General features: G+C 54.5%; 1 protein-coding gene across 1 annotated transcript; it reads right to left on the bottom strand.

The window, feature by feature from the left end:
* Positions 1-6,756: 6,756 nt before the first annotated feature.
* LOC116438658 (zinc finger protein 501-like) lies at positions 6,757-13,323 on the bottom strand. Its single transcript, XM_032097656.1, has 3 exons — positions 13,236-13,323; positions 8,936-9,014; positions 6,757-8,749 (listed from the first exon to the last, which is right to left on the bottom strand). The coding sequence occupies exons 2-3, from the start codon at positions 8,985-8,987 to the stop codon at positions 7,491-7,493; spliced, it is 1,311 nt and encodes a 436-aa protein (XP_031953547.1). The 5' UTR covers positions 8,988-9,014; positions 13,236-13,323; the 3' UTR covers positions 6,757-7,490.
* Between the last annotated feature and the right edge of the window lie 4,243 nt (positions 13,324-17,566).

The following is a 17,566-nucleotide window of genomic DNA, read 5'->3' as shown; positions in this document are numbered from 1 at the left end:
GCTGTTCTGGGCTTGTCTCCTGTGAGTTGCCTCCAATAAACTTGGATTACCCCCTGTGGCAAGCCTCCCTGCTACTTTTTATCCTCTCCCTCATCCGGACTGCTGACAGCCACTGTGCCTGGAGCTTCAGCTCCCCTGGGCAGAGCTGAACTCCTGAGGAGCAGCTTTAAAGCCAAGAGCCTCCAGCTGCTCCCCACTCCTGTTGCACACTGCAGGGGCTAGCCTGGGCAGTGGTCAGTGGCAGTCATTGCAACAATGGAATAACTTGTTTTTGTGGATGCATTAGAATTTTTTGTTCAGCAAGAGGGTGGCATGTTGCGTAGGTACTAATACAGTGTAAAATTTGTAAGAGGAGATGGCACTGTTCTTCTGCCAGTGTTGGGGTTTTAGGAGCTCTCCTGGTTTTTCTTCTGTTAAAGGAATTTTGCCCATACCTGTTGCTGGGGGAGAAAATGGCTGGGTACTTAAGAAAAACAAAAGAGCTGGCTACAGAATGGGGCACATCTGGCTACTCTTTTGTTTTCACCCGAGTGTGTGGGGGCAATCGGTCTAGGCGTTCGGACAGAGAGGGAGGCTGCTTTCTTCAGCCGCTTTTCCTTCTGCTGGAGAAGCCCCGGGATCCCAAAGCCCACCTTCCCTGCCCAGCTGGGAGCTGGGCTGTGGGCGCCCTGCCCTGCTGTTGCTTCAAGCCTTCGCTACGTTGTAGCCGTGCTCACCCTGCCTGCCCAGACCTCGGGGGAGTTTCCCGTTTGGATACACATCCTCTGCCATCTGGGATTTGTGCTCATCCCTGCCATTCCAGCCTGCTGCCATTCCAGCCTGCTGTTCCCGAGGGTCCGGCCAGATGTTGCAGTGGGGATACTGCAACATGCATATATCAAACCAGGAGTCCCATGGAAAGGAAATATATGTGGACAGACAGATTCTTGATAGCTGTTTCAGAGACGTTTATTTCTCCAGCCGCATGGCCGGGGCTCTGCTGAGGAACTGTTCCAGTCACGGGACCAAGGAAGGGTCCTTCTGCCCGCGCAGGGAACACAAACCAACCAGTGGGAACGAGGCTGAGCAGGGGCAGGGAAACCCCGTGTCTGTGCCCTCAGGGCCCCTCTCCCAGGGCTACACGGCGGGGGAGGAGACCCCAACATCTCACCCGTTTTATTTTAATAAAAGGAGAATGAAAACAACTGGATAAACATAACAAGAACAGTTTCAAAACAAAACAAGCCACCCTCCTGAGCCTTTAAATGTCTAAACAGTTTCTGTGGAACATCTTAGGGCTGACAGAAGGGAGACAGAACTCTCCAGGCATGCTTTGTGGGGAAACTGAGGCAGGAGAGGGTTTAATTTCTTCCCTCCCCCTTTTCATCCCCCCCTCAGCATTGGAAAGGGATTTTTGGGGAAACAATTGGCAAAAGCATGGTTTTGTGAGGGAAACCATGGATGAAAAAACGGATTGGGAATACACTGGGGGTAATAGGACATAGGGTAAAAGGGAAAGGTGGGATTAGGAAAGGGAGACTGTAGGGGGGGTTTACAAGGGAGATATTGTCTAACATGACTACGATTTTTTGCATATATACTGCCTTTTACAGAAACACCATCAGGCCCAGTGACCTGCGATGCTTGTAACCCTTTTCTCCCTAGTACAATTTTGAATTCCACCACCTCTCCATCTCCCAAGCTTGGGATGCATTTTTCAGGGTTATTCTTTTTAATAGCAGTTCTATGCACGAATATGTCTTGCTGGTTGTCACACCTTGTTATAAAACCATAATTTTGCTTAACATTATACCATTTTACTATCCCTAAGATCTTAGCTACTATGATTTTTTCCTTTTTTCGAGTGGCTGCTGTTTTCTGTCTCGCTGCATCTTTGCTCTCTCTTTCGGTCGCTCCCGAGTTGGAATTGTCAGAGCTGCTGGTGCCTGCGCGCTCTTCCCGGGGTCGCGTTCGGGGCTGCGTGGGCCGGGCCGGGCCGCGCCGCTCAGTTCTCTGCGGGTCACCTCCTCTGGTCACAGCTTCGCTGCCGATGCCGGGCGCTGCACCCACGTCTCGGCCGGGCCCCCAAGCAACGACCCCCCCGCGCCCTGCTCCAGCGTGCGTTTCGGCTGGGCGCGGCTCCACTCCACCGCCACCGCCGCCAGCCGCCGCCCATGTGCCGCCCCTCTCGGTCGGACGTTCCCGGGGCTCGCTCCACCACGCGCTGCACGCGGCCGTGCGGGCACCGCCGGGTCCCGCCACGCCTCGCTCCGCTGCCGACACTGCGGCTCGCGTGGCTCCGCCCGCGCGCGGGAACTGCCTCACTGCTGCTCGGAGAGCGCTCGGTGCACGTGGCCTGGGCCGCACGGTCCCTGAGCCAGGCTTCCCTTCGCCAGGACACAGCTGACATTGCTCAACAGTCTCGGTAACTAAATAATATTCATGAAAATATTCTTCCATCGGCATATATTTTGACTCAAAATTTAACTGGGTCCAAACGGCCTTCCAAAAGTCCTTCGTAAGAATTAAATCCCAAGAAACATAGAAAAAGTTCTTAAACAACCATGCCAGGAAGTGTTTCAGTTCTTTTTGAGCTTGAATCAAGCTAAAATTTACAAATCGTTGTTCAAGAATCATTTTCAGTTTAAGATAAATGTCCATATGCGGCTCTGAGAGCCAAGAGTCTTCCCACAGTTCCTCCATAGTTTAGATATGGAATAGCAAAACAAAACCAAGAAGAGGAATCCAAAGTTTCCAGGGTTTACTCACACAAATCAGTCGCTTAGGGATCGGGGATCGTTCTGCTCACAAATCTCCACCCTAATCTCCTACATTTCCCCCCCCCTCTATCCTAAATTATCCACAGGGTGGGAGGGGGGAAGGGCAGAGAACGGGTTTGGCTGAGGTGGGTTAGTCGCACGACACGTTTTAACCATTAAATGAAATAAAGGAATGAATTTGGAAACAGAGAGGTTTCCCGTGGCTTGAGAGGAATAGAGTTTCTTCCCCACTTTGGCCCAGAACGGATCAGAAAGGACAGAGTCTGTGGTGGCATCAGGAAAATTTCAAGATATCCAATTAGTGAAAGATTTGAGATTTTTCTTAGAAAGAACACCTTTAGAGAATTTAAAGTTGGATTTTAAGAGAAGGGTTAGAAGAAAGGGGTATAGGTCTCTCTCAGATTGGGAAAGGCTGGGTTTAGCTTGCCTATTTCCCATTTAAGTTCCTCCCTCAGCAGAAAAAGAGAAAAAAAAAACTTAAAAGTATTGCGCGCAAGAAAGAGAGGAGAGCCCAATTTTAAACTTACAAATCCCGTCTTCTGGTGGGGCTGTCTCCTGTTGAAGTCCAAAAAAAAGTCTGCTGGGGGTGTGGTCCGGCCAGTTCGATCCTCAGGGATTTCTGTCCCAGATGAGAGAGGCGAGGGTCTCAAACTGTCCACCTCCAAAAGGCCCTGCTACAATATAGGTCCTTTTTTCAGAGGATCAGCACATGAATGGCTGGTTCTGTCTTGGCGTGGTCAAGACGCAGCTCAGGCCAGGAGTCCCTTGGAGGTCTGGGGTACGATGGCTGCTCGGGCACCAGTTATGACAGCTGGTGTGGGGTCAGTAGCTCTGACTGAGGAAGCTGTGACCAGTCCAGAGAGATGGTCCCAAAAGGAATTGCCTTCCCGAGGCCCAGTGTCTTCCCTCAGCTGCTAGCTAGGAGGGCCCGTGCAGAAGCTATCAGCTCTTTAGTGATTGTCAGCTCGTGATTTCAGCTCAGCTCTGCAGGGCAGCCTCCCAGGCAGCCAGACCAGGGAGAGAGACAAGAGGCCCGTGTAGCTGTTCCGCACGAAGGTAGCTTTATTGATCTGTACTCCAGCGAAGGGGAGGCCAGGGACGGGCTCTCTCTCTGCCCTTGCAGGGGCAGGGGCTAGCTTTATAGGGGTACAGGGGTGGGTGTCAGAGGGTAAAGGCCAATGGGCTACAAAGGATCTGCATAGGGTCTCCCAGAGGATTCTGGGTTTGTCTTCTTCTCGCCATAACTGAAGAGTAGCTCCCTTTCCAGGGAAGTTCTGCTGGGAGGTTTAGGCGATCTCCTTATCTCAGCAGACGTCCCTCCAGGGCAGTGGCTGGGCATACCCCATACTTGTATATATTGGTCAAGGTTGTGTGTGCTTAAGAACTATCCACACTTTTATGATGATAAATGACAATAATATAAATGTAGCTGCCAGGAATCACTCTAATTTTTGTATTTGTGATTTTACCAAGATTGTTAGGTGTGACTTTTTGTATTTAGCACTGGTTGTGTCTCATCAATTGATAAGGTCTAACTACACCATATACCATAAATTGCTACCGACACCTATTGGGATGGACCTCACATTAATAAAGCAATTAATGAAACATCAAGACCTAATTGAGATTTTAAGAGAAATCCAAAGAAACAGGAAAAAGACCTTAGTCACCATCCATCATGAAGCACAAGAAATAAGCAGAATCTTGCAAAGAGTAAAACAAGATACAAGTCATAACTGGTGGGACTCGCTTTTTGGGTGGTCACCTACCGCAACTGGCATTCTAAATATGTAATGTCACCCCATAATTGTCTTATTACTTTTGGTTAGTGCCTGCCTTGTGTTGTCTATTATGTTGCTTGTTTGGAACTATAGAGTACTAAAAAGGTTATCAGTTTTAACTACTTTGTCAAATGCACATGGAAAGGCATTGAGGGATGCTTATCATAAAAAAAAAATCATTATTAGCAAAAGAATTCATGTATTAGTAAAAGAATTTACTATATAGCAAAGGGGGAACTGAATCAGGGGGGATGGGGAAGCAGAGGTTAAATGATTTGCTAAGAAGTTGTTTGTTAGAAGCAATGCATACAGCTTGCTCAACACTTATTGTGCCTACCAAAACAGGATGAGAAGATATAAGACTATTGATAGAGGGAAGGAATCTTGACCAAAGATCCTGTTTTTAACCTAAAACTAACTCAAACCAGTCTTGAAGTTTAGACGTGGGCCAGGCACATAAAGAGCAGGCGCAGGGAAGCAAGGTGAAAAGTTCAGGATGAGGAAGACCCTTTACTTCATCTGAGGAAGACTCTTATTTCAACCCAGAGACCCCTGCCCACGACCACCAGACAACACTGCGCAAGCACAACGCGGATGTAAATGGCTTTTGGGATCACTGTAATATGAGGTGAGGCTAGGCGGGGCTAGGTAATGAATATGTATCGGTGTATTGGGAAACTCAATGAATATGGAACTTGTAACCCGATATATACCAAGCTGAATGCAGCTGTCGGCATGCGTGACTTTGGAGGAACTATCCCCCATGCGTCCCAGCGCTGGAATAAACATACCTACTTTACTTCTAATTCCAGTAGTGGAGTCTTTTCTGCATATCAGGAGCACCTCCTTCCCCTCCTTCACTGACCTTGGTGTCTCCACGTTGTTTCCCTCACACATTCTCACCTCCTCCTCTTCTCTGACCAGAAGCCAAAACTGTGACTTTGTTTTGGTTTTCTTCTTAAATCTGTTATCCCAGAGGCGTTACCAGCCTCTCTCATTGGCCCAGTTTTGGCCAGCAGCATGTCCATCTTCAGAGCCATTGGGGATTGGCACTGCTGGACATGGTGGAAGCTTCCAGCAGCATCTCACAGGAGCCACCTCTGTGGCCCCCTCACCACCAAAAACCAGGCTGTGCCAAACCAATGCAGGAGTCATCGGTGAGAAAAGCTCTGACTGAGTAAAAATTGTTTTGTGCATTTTCTGATTGGCTTAAAAGTGTTGTGGTCTCTGGCACCTGCACATCTCCATGGCAACTGCTCAGTCATCACCGCCGCATGCCCTGATTGGCCAAAGGCTGCTTTGGGGTGGGGGCTGGGGGCCTCCGTCAAACGTGGGACCCCCACAAGCTGCTTATAACCACCAAAACTGAGAGTTATAACCCTCCCTCAGACACCGGTGGAACCGTGGGGTCACCCCAACCCCCAAAATGAGGCACGGAGCCCACAAGCCATTTATATCCCTGCCCCAGGTTGGGGGAAAGCAGCAGGATCCTCCCCAAAATGGTGTCTCCTCTCAGTCACAGAATGAGGAGGGGGTGTCACCTCAGCTTCCTGAAATTAGCAGAAAAACTCCAAAAGCCATTTCTAGCCCCCAAAATTGGCAGAAAGCAGCAGGATCTTCCCCAAAATGGGCTCCCTGTGTCCCTCCCTGTGGTGTCCACTCCAAGTGCCAGAGCCACGTGTCATCCCTTGTCTCCCTGTATCCCATCCTCAGGAACAGGGGATAACCCAAATGCCCTCAGATGTGGGGGATACCCAGAAAGGAGATTCCCCCTGGCCTCATCATCCCCAGCCTTCAGCTCTTCATTCCAAACCCCTGCCCCCCTCCCACTGGCCACCCCCCCAATGTACCTCCCACTCCGTCCAGACCCTCTGAATGCCCATCCAGCCCCTCCTGAGGATTTTGAGGGGGCTGTAGGGTCAAGTGCTTTTGGAATGTGACTGAGCCATTTGGAGTGGGAGCTTAACATTTTTTAGTGGGATTCACTGGTTTTGAGGTGACAGATCGAGGCCTCTCATCTTCTGGAGTGCAAAGAGATGGAGAAAACTCTTCCATCTTATTCAAGAAAGGTTCATGAAGGATGTCTGGATTTCAGGTGGCTCTCTTGAAAGCTGTTTATTGCATAGGCAAAATTACAGCGTTTCAGGGAGTGGGTATCCAGAGCCAGCCCTACAGCTGCCAGCTCCAGCTGTAGGCATACCTGAAGCCACTTTCTGTTCAAGTTAGAAAGCATCAGATACTTTTCTTTGCTGAGTAGCTTAATACATACCAACCAATAAGCACCACACACAATACCTTTACATTTGCCTATAGCCTATCATAGCTACTACCATCACCATATTATAGTCATTATTATCCAATCACAAGAGTAAGTAAGTAACAATTTAAGCTTACAATGGGAAATTCTCTGACCTCTCTTCTTGCTAAATCGACATTTCTTGTTTGCCTGCCATATCTCTCTTTTTGGTAAAGATATGTTTTCTATTTACTTATGCTCTTCTTGGGGCTCATTTACTTGGTGAAAAACATGTCTTTGTTTGTAGTCACATACCTTTGTCCTAATCATAAAAATCTCCTTCCAACTCATCTCCAACCTTTGCCTTCTCAGTTATTCAGTGGTTAGTGTTTCAGCAAAACATCTTTTACTCTATAGCAAAACTTGCTTTCATTTCTATCTCATCCCCAGTTTCTACATTCAGAGATCTTTCTGCCAAGCCTACATATCTGTGAAACTTTCTTACCAAACTTTCATCCTCTCCAACACCATCTCCCCTCAGAACCTCCAAAATATCATCCTCCCTGGTGACTGTGGAGATTCAGAAGGATATGGAGACAACCAGCCAGGTGTCTTCCCAACATGGATACAGGGAATGTGAGTCCTTCGGTGGGGGATGAAGTTGGACCAGCGGACGAAGCTCTTCCCACACTCGGGGCACTCGCAGGGCTTCACTTACCGGTGGCTCCATTGGTGTCTGTTCAAGTGAGAGCTCTGGATGAAGCTCTTCCCACACTCAGGACACTTGTAGGGCCCCTCCCCGGTGTGGATCTTCTGGTGGTAGATAAGTTTGTATCTCTCGGTGAAGCTCTTCCCACACTCAGGACACTCGTAGGGCCTCTCCCCGGTATGGATGCGCTGGTGCCTGATGAGGTGGGCATTGGTGTTGAATCCCTGCCCACAGTCGGGGCAGTGGAACAGTCGCTCCTCTGTGTGAATCCGCTGGTGCTTGAGGAGCTCGGAGCTCATCTGAAACCTCTTCCCACATTCGGGACACTCATAAGGCCTCTGCCCAGTGTGGATCTTCTGGTGGTAGATAAGGTCAGAGCTGTCTCTGAAGCCCTTCCCACACGCAGGACACTCATAGGGCCGTTCCCCGGTGTGGATGCGCCGGTGCCTGATGAGGTGGGAGTTGCGTTTGAAGCCCTTGCTGCAGTCAGGGCAGCGGAAGGGCCTCTCATCTGTGTGCGTCCGCTGGTGCAGGAGGAGATGGGAGCTGGTATGAAACCTCTTCCCACACTCAGGACACTCGTAGGGCCTCTCCCCGGTGTGGCTCCTCTGGTGGATGATCAGCTCAGAGCTCTGTCTGAAGCTCTGCCCACATTCCCCACACTCATAGAGCCTCTCCCCAGTGTGGAACCTCTGGTGGAGAGTCAGGCTGTATCTGTGCCTGAAGCTCTTCCCACACTCCAGGCACTTGTAGGGCCTCTCCTCAGTGTGGGTTCTCTGGTGGATGATCAGGCTGGAGCTGTGGCTGAAGCTTTTCCCACATTCCCCACACTCGTAGGGCCGTTCCCCGGTGTGGATCATCTGGTGGCGGATCAGGCTGGAGCTCGTGCTGAAGCTCTTCCCACATTCACCACACTCATAGGGACGTTCCCCAGTATGGATCCTCTGGTGGAGGATCAGGTGGGAGCTCCGGCTGAAGCTCTTCCCACATTCCTCACACTTATGGGGCTTCTCCTCAGTTTGAAGCTGCTCATGGACCACCAGGTCTGATCTCTGGCTGGATGTCTGGCCGCCTTCCTGGCACAGGGTGGGTCTTTCCTCCTCACAGCTCCCTGGGCTGCGTTTGCAGCCCCTCCTCCTAAGGGATCTCTGGGGCTTTTCCTCCCCGTTGGATTCCTGCGCCGTGGAGCCCCTCAAAACGGCCTCTTCCACCAGGTTCTGCCGTGGGGATTTGTCCTCCCTGGGCTCTGTCCTCAGCTCCTTGTCTGGGAGAGGAAGGACAAGGAGAGGATGGCATTTGCCTCTGTGCCACAGGGAAGGGGAAGGAGATCCCCCCAGTCCGTCCCCAGCAGGACGGCGTCGGCATCGGGGTTGTCCTGCAGCCGGGGGCAATGCTGGGCTGGGAGATGGAGCAGGACAGAGGGGGAAAGGGACAGTGACTTCCTCCTCACCTGCCTGGGTGTTCCGGGGCATCTTCCTCTTCCTCACAGTCCCCTTCTCCATTTGGCAAAGGTTTGGGAATGGGAAATCCTGGTTTGGGGAAAAACACGGGATGAGCATGTTAAGTTTGAATGTCCCCCTGCCCAAGTCCATCTCTACAAGTCACCGGGCATCTGGGGTCCAGAAAAACCTCCCAAACACCAAGATTCAGCCCTGAAAAAGCCTCACAGGAATTCCACCTCTCCCTAGTCCCACCACTCTGATATTTGGGGATTCCCCCCTGTCCCAGCTGCCAGGGGTCACGCTTGTATTGGGGTCCCCCATCTACTTGGTCCCCGCCCTCCCCAGGCTGCTGGGAGTCCAGGAATCCAAAAAGCTCCACCGTGGGCTCCCCACTTAGGGATGCTGGGGGTTATGGGGTCCAAGGGATCCTTCTCCCCTTATTCTCTGCTTCGGGGTGCAGGGGGTCCAAGGAGTCCCCCCTCCCCCTCTCCAGGCTGTTGAAGGTCCCGCAAATGGCGGCGCTCCCCCCTCTCTGGGCTCCCCACTTTGGGGTCCTGGGGGTCACAGGGGTTCGCTCCTCCAGACTGCCGGGGCTCCTCTGGTCCAGGTACTGCCCCTCTCTGCTCTCCCATCTCTGGGGGTCCCCAAGTTCCCCCCTCTGCCCCTCCTGGGGGGTCCCGCAGCCCCCTGGCGCTGAACGGGAATTGGCCGTGCCTGACCCGGGGCAGACCCAACCCCCTGCCCGCTGCCAGGGCTCTGCTGGCACCACCACCAAGACCACTCAAAAACACCTCCTGGGGACCCCCAATGTCCCTGCAAGGGGCATTTGCAGCTCAGCTTTGGAGATCTTCATACTCCAAACATCCGCTCCTCCCAAAAAAAACCCAATCCAGGGACCCCCCAGGATATCTGGGCCAAGCTCCCCCTTCCCGGGCACCTGCGAGATGGGGGGGCAATGCTCCCACGGGTGGGGGGCTGCAAATTCAGGGAGCGCTCAACCTCGTTCTTCCTTCCCCTTTACTTGATCCTCCCTTGTCCCTCCTCTTCCTCCTCCCACCTCCTTCTCCCACTCCCATCCCTTCTTGCTCTCCTTCTTCATTCCTCCTCCCCAATCCCTCCTCCTCCTCACCCCAGGACCAGCCACATCCTGGGTCCCCCGTCCCTGAGCCCCTCGCAGCCCGCGGGAGCAGCGGGGATGGAGCCGGGACAGGTCGGGATGGGCAGCGCGGGGCTCTCGGCTGCTCCCACCCGCTGGGGGCGGGGGAACCCAGCCCGGGGAAAGGAGAGGGAAACTGGGAACACTGGGGGCTGCACATCCAAACTGGGCCTTACTGGGGACCCTGGGTGGGGACTTGCAGCCCTTGGGGCTCCTCTCGGAGCCTGGAGAGCCGGGAGGGGGAACGCAGAGAGGGCTGGGGGATCCCAGGAGTGGCATCGCTGGCAGTGACTGCTTTGTACTGGGGTAACTGGAACCTTACTGGGGCAACTGGGTGGGACTGGGAATGACTACAAGCATGCTGAGGCCAAGTGGGATATACTGGGAGTATCCGTAACCATACTGGGATTGACTGGGACCACACTGGGAGCAACCAGGACCATGCTGGGGAGAAATGGGACCATGCTGGGGGCTACTGGGAGCAAGTGGGAGCAACTGGGTCTGAACTGGGGGCAACTGGGCACGACTGGGACCATGCTGGGAGACACTGGGATCATATGGGGAGTGACTGGGACTATACTAGGGGCAACTGGGTTCAACTGGAACCACACTGGAAGATCATGGGAGCAGCTGTGCCCATGCCGCAGTCATACTGGGATCCTACTGGAACTGGCTGGGATCATACTGGCAGTGACTGGAATAGTACTGGGGGTATCTGAGAGTGACTGCAATCATACTGGAATCAGACTGGGAGTGACTGGAAAGGTGCTGGCCGTGACTGGAACCATACTGGAGGTGACTGAGAGCAACAGAGACCATGCTGGGAGCAAATGGGATCATATTTGGAGTAACTGGGAGTGACTGGATTCATACTGGGAGCAACTGGGCCCACACTGGCAGTGAGAGGGAGTCACTCTGGGCATGACTGGAATAATACTGGGAGTATCTGGGAGTGACTGGTGTCATACTGGGGGTGACTGTAACCATACTGGAGGGGGACTGGGTGCAACTGGAATCATACTGGAAGTGGCGGGAAGTGTCTGGGATCATACTGGCATTGAGAGGGAGCAGTTGGGATCACATTTGGGGTAACTGGGATCATACTGGGAGTGACTGGAACCAGACTGGCAGAGACTACGGTTCCTACTGGGATCACGCTGGGAGCCACTGGAATTACAGCACGTGTGAACAGATCCTGACTGGGACTTACTGGGAGCTACTGGGCCCATGTTGGGAGGAAAATGTGGACACATTGGGAGCAGCTGGGATCAGCTGGAATCATACTGCGAGCAACTGGGACAACACTTTGGGCAACTGCCAGAAACTGGGATCATGCTGGAAGCAACAGGGAGTAACTGGGAAAGACTGGGATCATTCTGAGGTAACTAGAACCTTACTGGAGCAACTGGGAGTGCCTGGGAATGACTACAAGCATGCTGAGGCCAACTGGGATATACTGGGAGTGTCTGTAACCATACTGGGGCTTACTGGAAACACACTGGGAACAGCTGGGACCATGCTGGGGATAACTGGGACCACGCTGGAGGCACCTGGGAGCAACTGGATCTATGCTGGGGGCAACTGGGCGTGACTGGGACTATTCTAGGGGCAACTGGGATCATACTGGGAGGAACCGGGAACACCTGGAACTATGCTGGAGGCAAGTGGGATCATACTGGAATTATGGTGGGAGCAGCTGGGTGAGACTGGGATCATACTGAGCATGACTGGAATCATCCTGGGATTGACTGGAAATGGCTGTGAGCAACTGGAATCATGCTGAAAGCAACTGGGAAGAAGTAGGAAGGACTGGGAGCATGCTGGGGGTGACTGGGATATACTGGGAGAGACTGGGAGTCACAGGGATTCTACTGGAGGCTACTGGGCTCATCCTGGCACTGACAGGCAACAACTGGGAGCACGCTGGCGGCCACTGGCATCATACTGGAAGTGACTGGGATCATACTGGGATTATAGTGGATGTCAATGGACCCTGACTGGGTGTTACTGGGAGCTACCAGGCCCATGCTGAGAACCTACTGGGGATACACTGGGATCAGACTGGGAGCAACTGGGAATGATAGGATACATGCTGATGACAACTGGGATGTACTGGCAGTGACTGGGATAAAACTGGGAGCAACTGAACCATGCTGAGGTAACTGGGAGTGCCTGGGAATGACCACGAGAATGTTCAGGGCAACTGGGATATACTGGGAGTTTCTGAGACCATGCGGGTGGTGACTGGGACCACACTGGGAGTGACTGGGAATGTGCTGGGGGGAACTGGGACCACAGTGGGACCATACTGGGGGCAAGTGTGAGTGACTGGGGCCCTGCTGGGAGAGACTGGCATCATACTGGCAGTGACTGGGACTATGCTAGGGGTAACTGGGAAAACTGGGAACACACTGGACAAAAGTGGGAGGAACTGGGACCATGCTGGGACCATGCTGGGGAAAAATTGCATCATAATGGGGAATGACTGGGAGTGACTGGGTTCATACTGGGAGCAACAGAGATCCTACAGGGAGTGAGGGGAAGTGACCGGGATCATACCGGGACTGACTGCGCTCATACTGGGACTGATGAGGAAACTGGAACCACTCGTGGGGGGGAACTGGGCTCATACTGGGAGCAGCCATTTCCCGGCCCCGGCACCCCCGAGCCCCTTTCCAGCCCCGGGACCCCCGAGCCCCTTTCCCGGCCGTGCCGCCCCTGCAGCCCCCAGACCCCCCCGCCGGGGTCCCGCCAATCCCAGGGGTCCCCCCTCTCGGGCTCCCCGCTTTGGGCTCCTGGGGCTCTCCTCTCTCCGGGGTCCCGCTTAGGGAAGCCGGGGCTCCCGGGGCTCCCCAAAACCGGTGTCCCCCCGCCCCCGCGCGCTCCCCACGGGGCCCCGGCAGAGCTCGGAGGGCCCGGCCCGGGAAGCCCAACCCCCACCGCGGGGGGACCCGCATCCCCCCGCCCCCGCCGGGGCTCTGCCGCCACCGCCACCGGCACCCCCAAAAACACCTCCCGGGACCCCACGATGTCCCCCCGAGGGCATCTGCGGCTCGCCTTTGGAGTCCCGCAAGCTCCAAACATCCCCCCAAAAAACCCCAAACCCAGGGACCCCCCGGCACATTTGGGGCGAGCTCCCCCTCCCCGGGCACCTGCGGGACGGGGGGCGATGGTCCCGGGGGGCTGCGAGTTCAGGGAGCGCTGGAGCCGAGCGCTTCCTCCTCTGCTCCAGCTTCCCGCTGCCGCTCCGCCTCTTCCTCCCTCCTCCTCCTCCTCCTCCCGCCTCTCCCCAATCCCACCTCCGCCTCCTCCTCCTCCCCTTCCCCCTCCCCCGTTGCCGAGCCCCTCGCAGCCCGCGGGAGCAGCGGGGATGGAGCCGGGACAGGTCGGGATGGGCAGCGCGGGGCTCTCGGCTGCTCCCACCCGCTGGGGGCGGGGCAACCCGGCCCGGGGAAAGGAGAGGGAAACTGGGAACATTGGGGGCTGCACATCCAAACTGGGCCTTGCTGGGGACCCTGGGTGGGGACTTGCAGCCCTTGGGGCTCCTCTCGGAGCCTGGAGAGCCGGGAGGGGGAACGCAGAGAGGGCTGGGGGATCCCAGGAGTGGCACCACTGGCAGTCACTGCTTTGTACTGGGATCGTACTGACATCATACTGGCAGTGACTGGGCTGTACTGGGATCGTACTGACATCATAGTGGGAGCAGGTGGGCCCATGCCAGGGGAGACTGCAATCACACTGAGGGACACCAGAATCATACTGGGATCATACTGGGAGTGAGTAGGAGCCTTTGGGGGGCAATTGAGACCTTGTTGGGGGCAAATGGGATACCCTGGGAGTGACTGGAATCATGCTGAGGGTGACTGGGAGCAGCTGGGAGCAACTGGGATCATGCTAGGAGCAACTGGGAGTGACTGGGTGCATGCTGGGGGTGATTGGAAGCAACTGGGCTTCTACTGTGATGAACTGGGATAATGCTGGAGGTGACTGGGATCAGACTGGCAGTGAGTGCAACTACACTGAGGCTGACTGGGAGGGGTTGTGAGCAAATGGGATCATGCTGGAAGTTACTGGGAGGAATTTGGAGTGACTGGAAAAAAGTGAGGGTGAAAGAGAGCCACTGGAATCTGTGGGGGGCAACTGGTTCATACTGGCAGTGACTGGGAGCACACTGGGGTCATATTTGGATCCTATTGGGTGTGACTGGACTAATACTGGGAGTATCTGAGAGTGACTGGGAAACACAGCATGCATATCATCCCCCATACTGGGGGTGACTGGGAGCACACTGGGAGCAAATGGCATCATACTGGGACTGACTGGGTTGATCTAGGAAGCAACTGGAACCATGGTGGAGGCAACTGGGACCATACTGGGAGTGCTGGCATGCGACTGGGATCATACTGGAGGTTACTGGGATCATATTGGTGTTGTAAAGGAGCAACTGGGATCACACTTTGGGCTACTGGGAGCAACCGAGAGAAACTGGGATGATGCTGCAAGCAAACTGGAGTAAGTGGGAAGGACTGGATGCATGCTGGAGGCAACTGGGATATACTGGGTGTGACTGGTATGATACTGGGATAAGAAACACCTTACTGGGACCACTGGGAGCATCTGGGAATGACTACGGACATGCTGAGGGCAACTGGGATATACTGGGAGTGTGTGTAACCATACTGGGGGTGGCTGAGGATACACTGGGAGCGACTGGGATTAACTGGGATTTACAGAGCCTTTCCTGGGGACAGCTGGAAGTGATCCCCCCGTTCCCCCACCCTCCCTCGGGCACTGCCGCATTTCCCAACCTGCACCGCCGGGATCTGCCCGGAGCAGCGCGATGGCTCCAGCGCTGGGGCTGGGGGCTCCTGGGGCGGCGAGGGGGGACTGGGACCTTGGCACCCCCTGGGACCCCCCTGAACCGCCATTCCTGGGAACGGGACCCCCATAACCCCCATTCCCGGGAATGGGACCCCTGAACCGCCATTCTGAGGGCCCCTGGCACCCCCTTTCCTGAGCACAGGATTCCCTGGACACCCCATCTCACCTCTCCCAGTCCCTGCACTCCCTTTCCTTGACTCTGAGCACTTGAATCTCTTTCCCAGCTCTCCCAGCTCTTCAAGTCCCTCCTCTCCTTGACCTGTGGACCCCCTGGATCCCCAAACTCCCACCCCCCCAGATCTCTGTGTCCCCCCAGTTCTCCACTCCCTGCAGTACCTGGAAGTGGCGCTGTCAGAGCCTGGCCTGGGGTCCCCCAGTCCCTGATCACGGGAACGTGGACGGAACCCCCTCCGAGCGCTGCCACAGCGAGCGGGGCCGGATGGAGCTGCAGGCATGGGGATGGGAGCGGGACTCGAGTAAGGATATTGGGATAGCCAAACCTGGGATACTGGGATAGCCACACCTGGGATACTGGGATAGCCAGACCCGGGATACTGGGATAGCCAGACCCAGGATACTGGGATAGCCAGACCCGGCTCAAGGAGAGGAACTGGCACATGGCCGACAGTGACCTGGAGACAGAGCCAGTACAACATGAGCGGGGGGAGCTGGGGGCTGGGCTGGGATCTGTGGGAATGGGGTGGATCTCTGGGGATGGGATCTGTGGGAGTGGGATGGGATCTGTGGGCCTGGCATAGGAATCCAGGGAGCTGCAAGGGGCTCCGTGGGGCTGGGACACGACTCCATGGGTCCGTTCTCTCCTCGTTCCCAGGTCTCCCCACAGTGCAGGTGGTTTCCAGCTGTGACCTCTTGTCCAATGGAGCGTCCATGGATCCCACTGGCACGGCTACGATGGGTGGGATTTCATCTCCTTCCAGCTGGGATCCAGGAGCTTTGCAGTGTCTGATGGTGCCACCTGGATCCCCCAGAGGTGCTGGGAATCCAAAGGGATCCTGCCAGAGCAGATGAAGCATTACCTGGGACACACCTGTGTGGAAGAGCTCCCAAAATACATCGGATGTGGTCGGGATGCTCTGGAGCACAAAGGTGGGTGTGGGGGGAAATTCCTATGGGAATGTGGGATTCAGGAACGATGAACTTGGGAATGCAGGGATTCCCATGGAATTTCCATGGATGGATCTCACTCTCATCCCAGTCAGGTGAGAATTCCATGGACGAATCTCCCCCCCAGACCACTGCCATGGGAATTCCATGGGGAAATGACTGGAATTTATGTCCAATCAAATCCCTGCTGCACTTCAGTGGGACATAAATCCCAATCTTTTCCCCAGGCCGGGTCTGTGGTGCCCGTGGCAGCGCCAGGGGAGTGCCCTCTCCCTGCTCCGAGCCGAGCTCGGGCCTTTCCTTTGGTGTTCTCTGCCCTGCCCGGGGCAGGAGGGCACTGACAGAGCAGCTTTGGTGGCACCGGGCACCGCCCGGGCTCCGGCCACTGCAGGTGGCTCCGCGGGAATGTCCGGCACCAAAGCTTAAAGTGAACAACAGCTCCTGGAGGGGATTCTGCCCCCTCTGCCTGTCCTGGGAGCCCAAGGGCAACACCCCGGGCACAACAGCCCAGAGTGCTGGAGCACAGTGTCCCTGGGCCAGGCCGTGTTCCCGGGCTGTCCCATGTCCCTCGGCCATTTCATGTCCCTTGTCCATTCCATGTTTCCTTGGCTGTCCCATGTCCCTTGCCCAGGCTGTCCCTCGGCTGTCCCATTTCCCTCGGCTCTGTGGGGCCGGGGGTGGCAGCAGGACCTGGGGCAGCGCTGGGGGAGAACAACCCTGAGCCCCAGCGGGGCCAGTTCCCCCAGTTCCACCCAGGGGGCCCAGGTCACTCCCAGTATGGGTCCAGTGGTGTCGGCAATTAAATCGGACTCAGGCCAGCAGGGAATCTGAATGGTTTATTCAAAGGAGTTGGTTTTATACACTTTTCTAAGGCACAGTAGTTCCTTATATGGCGTGACCTATCTCGTGTTGCCACATCAGCAACACACGGGATCTGCCCTGTGACACCTCCTCCCCCCAGGGCCCGGTGGAGACAAGCCTCTCTGTGCTGCCTTGTGCTCCTTTGTTCTGCCATGTGCCTTTGCAGGCAGGTTTTACAGCTCACAACCTAATTCTCCTTTATAATTCCCCATAATTCCCCCTTTTCTGTTTTATATAATTAAGAATTATGACAAGTGATTAAACAGATACAACTTTGAGAAACAATGTAAAGTTGTCTAAAACTTTCCCCATCACTCAGCGTCTGCAACTGCTGGGAGGTCCTGTTTCACAGTGAAGACTTAGAAAGTCTTTCCTAGGCAAGACTTCTAAGTTTACTTTGAAAGAGGGTCCAACTTTAGTAAAATCAAATCAACAAGTCAAAATGATTACACTTTTAGGGCAGAAACACTTGTGTCTGATAGTATAAATTCTTAGTCAGCCAGGGCTAGGGTTTGGCCAGAGCCTTAAGCCATGACTGAGAACGTTTCCCTAAAATACTTATAAAATTGCTTAGAAACGTTATTACTATCATTCTGAATGTGATTGAAACATTAAG

The sequence above is a fragment of the Corvus moneduloides genome, unplaced genomic scaffold (genome assembly GCF_009650955.1).
Source record: "Corvus moneduloides isolate bCorMon1 unplaced genomic scaffold, bCorMon1.pri SUPER_scaffold_79_arrow_ctg1, whole genome shotgun sequence".
Taxonomy (NCBI): domain Eukaryota; kingdom Metazoa; phylum Chordata; class Aves; order Passeriformes; family Corvidae; genus Corvus; species Corvus moneduloides.
Note: the sequence above shows the minus strand (reverse complement) of the source record. Positions and strands in the feature narration are given on the sequence as shown.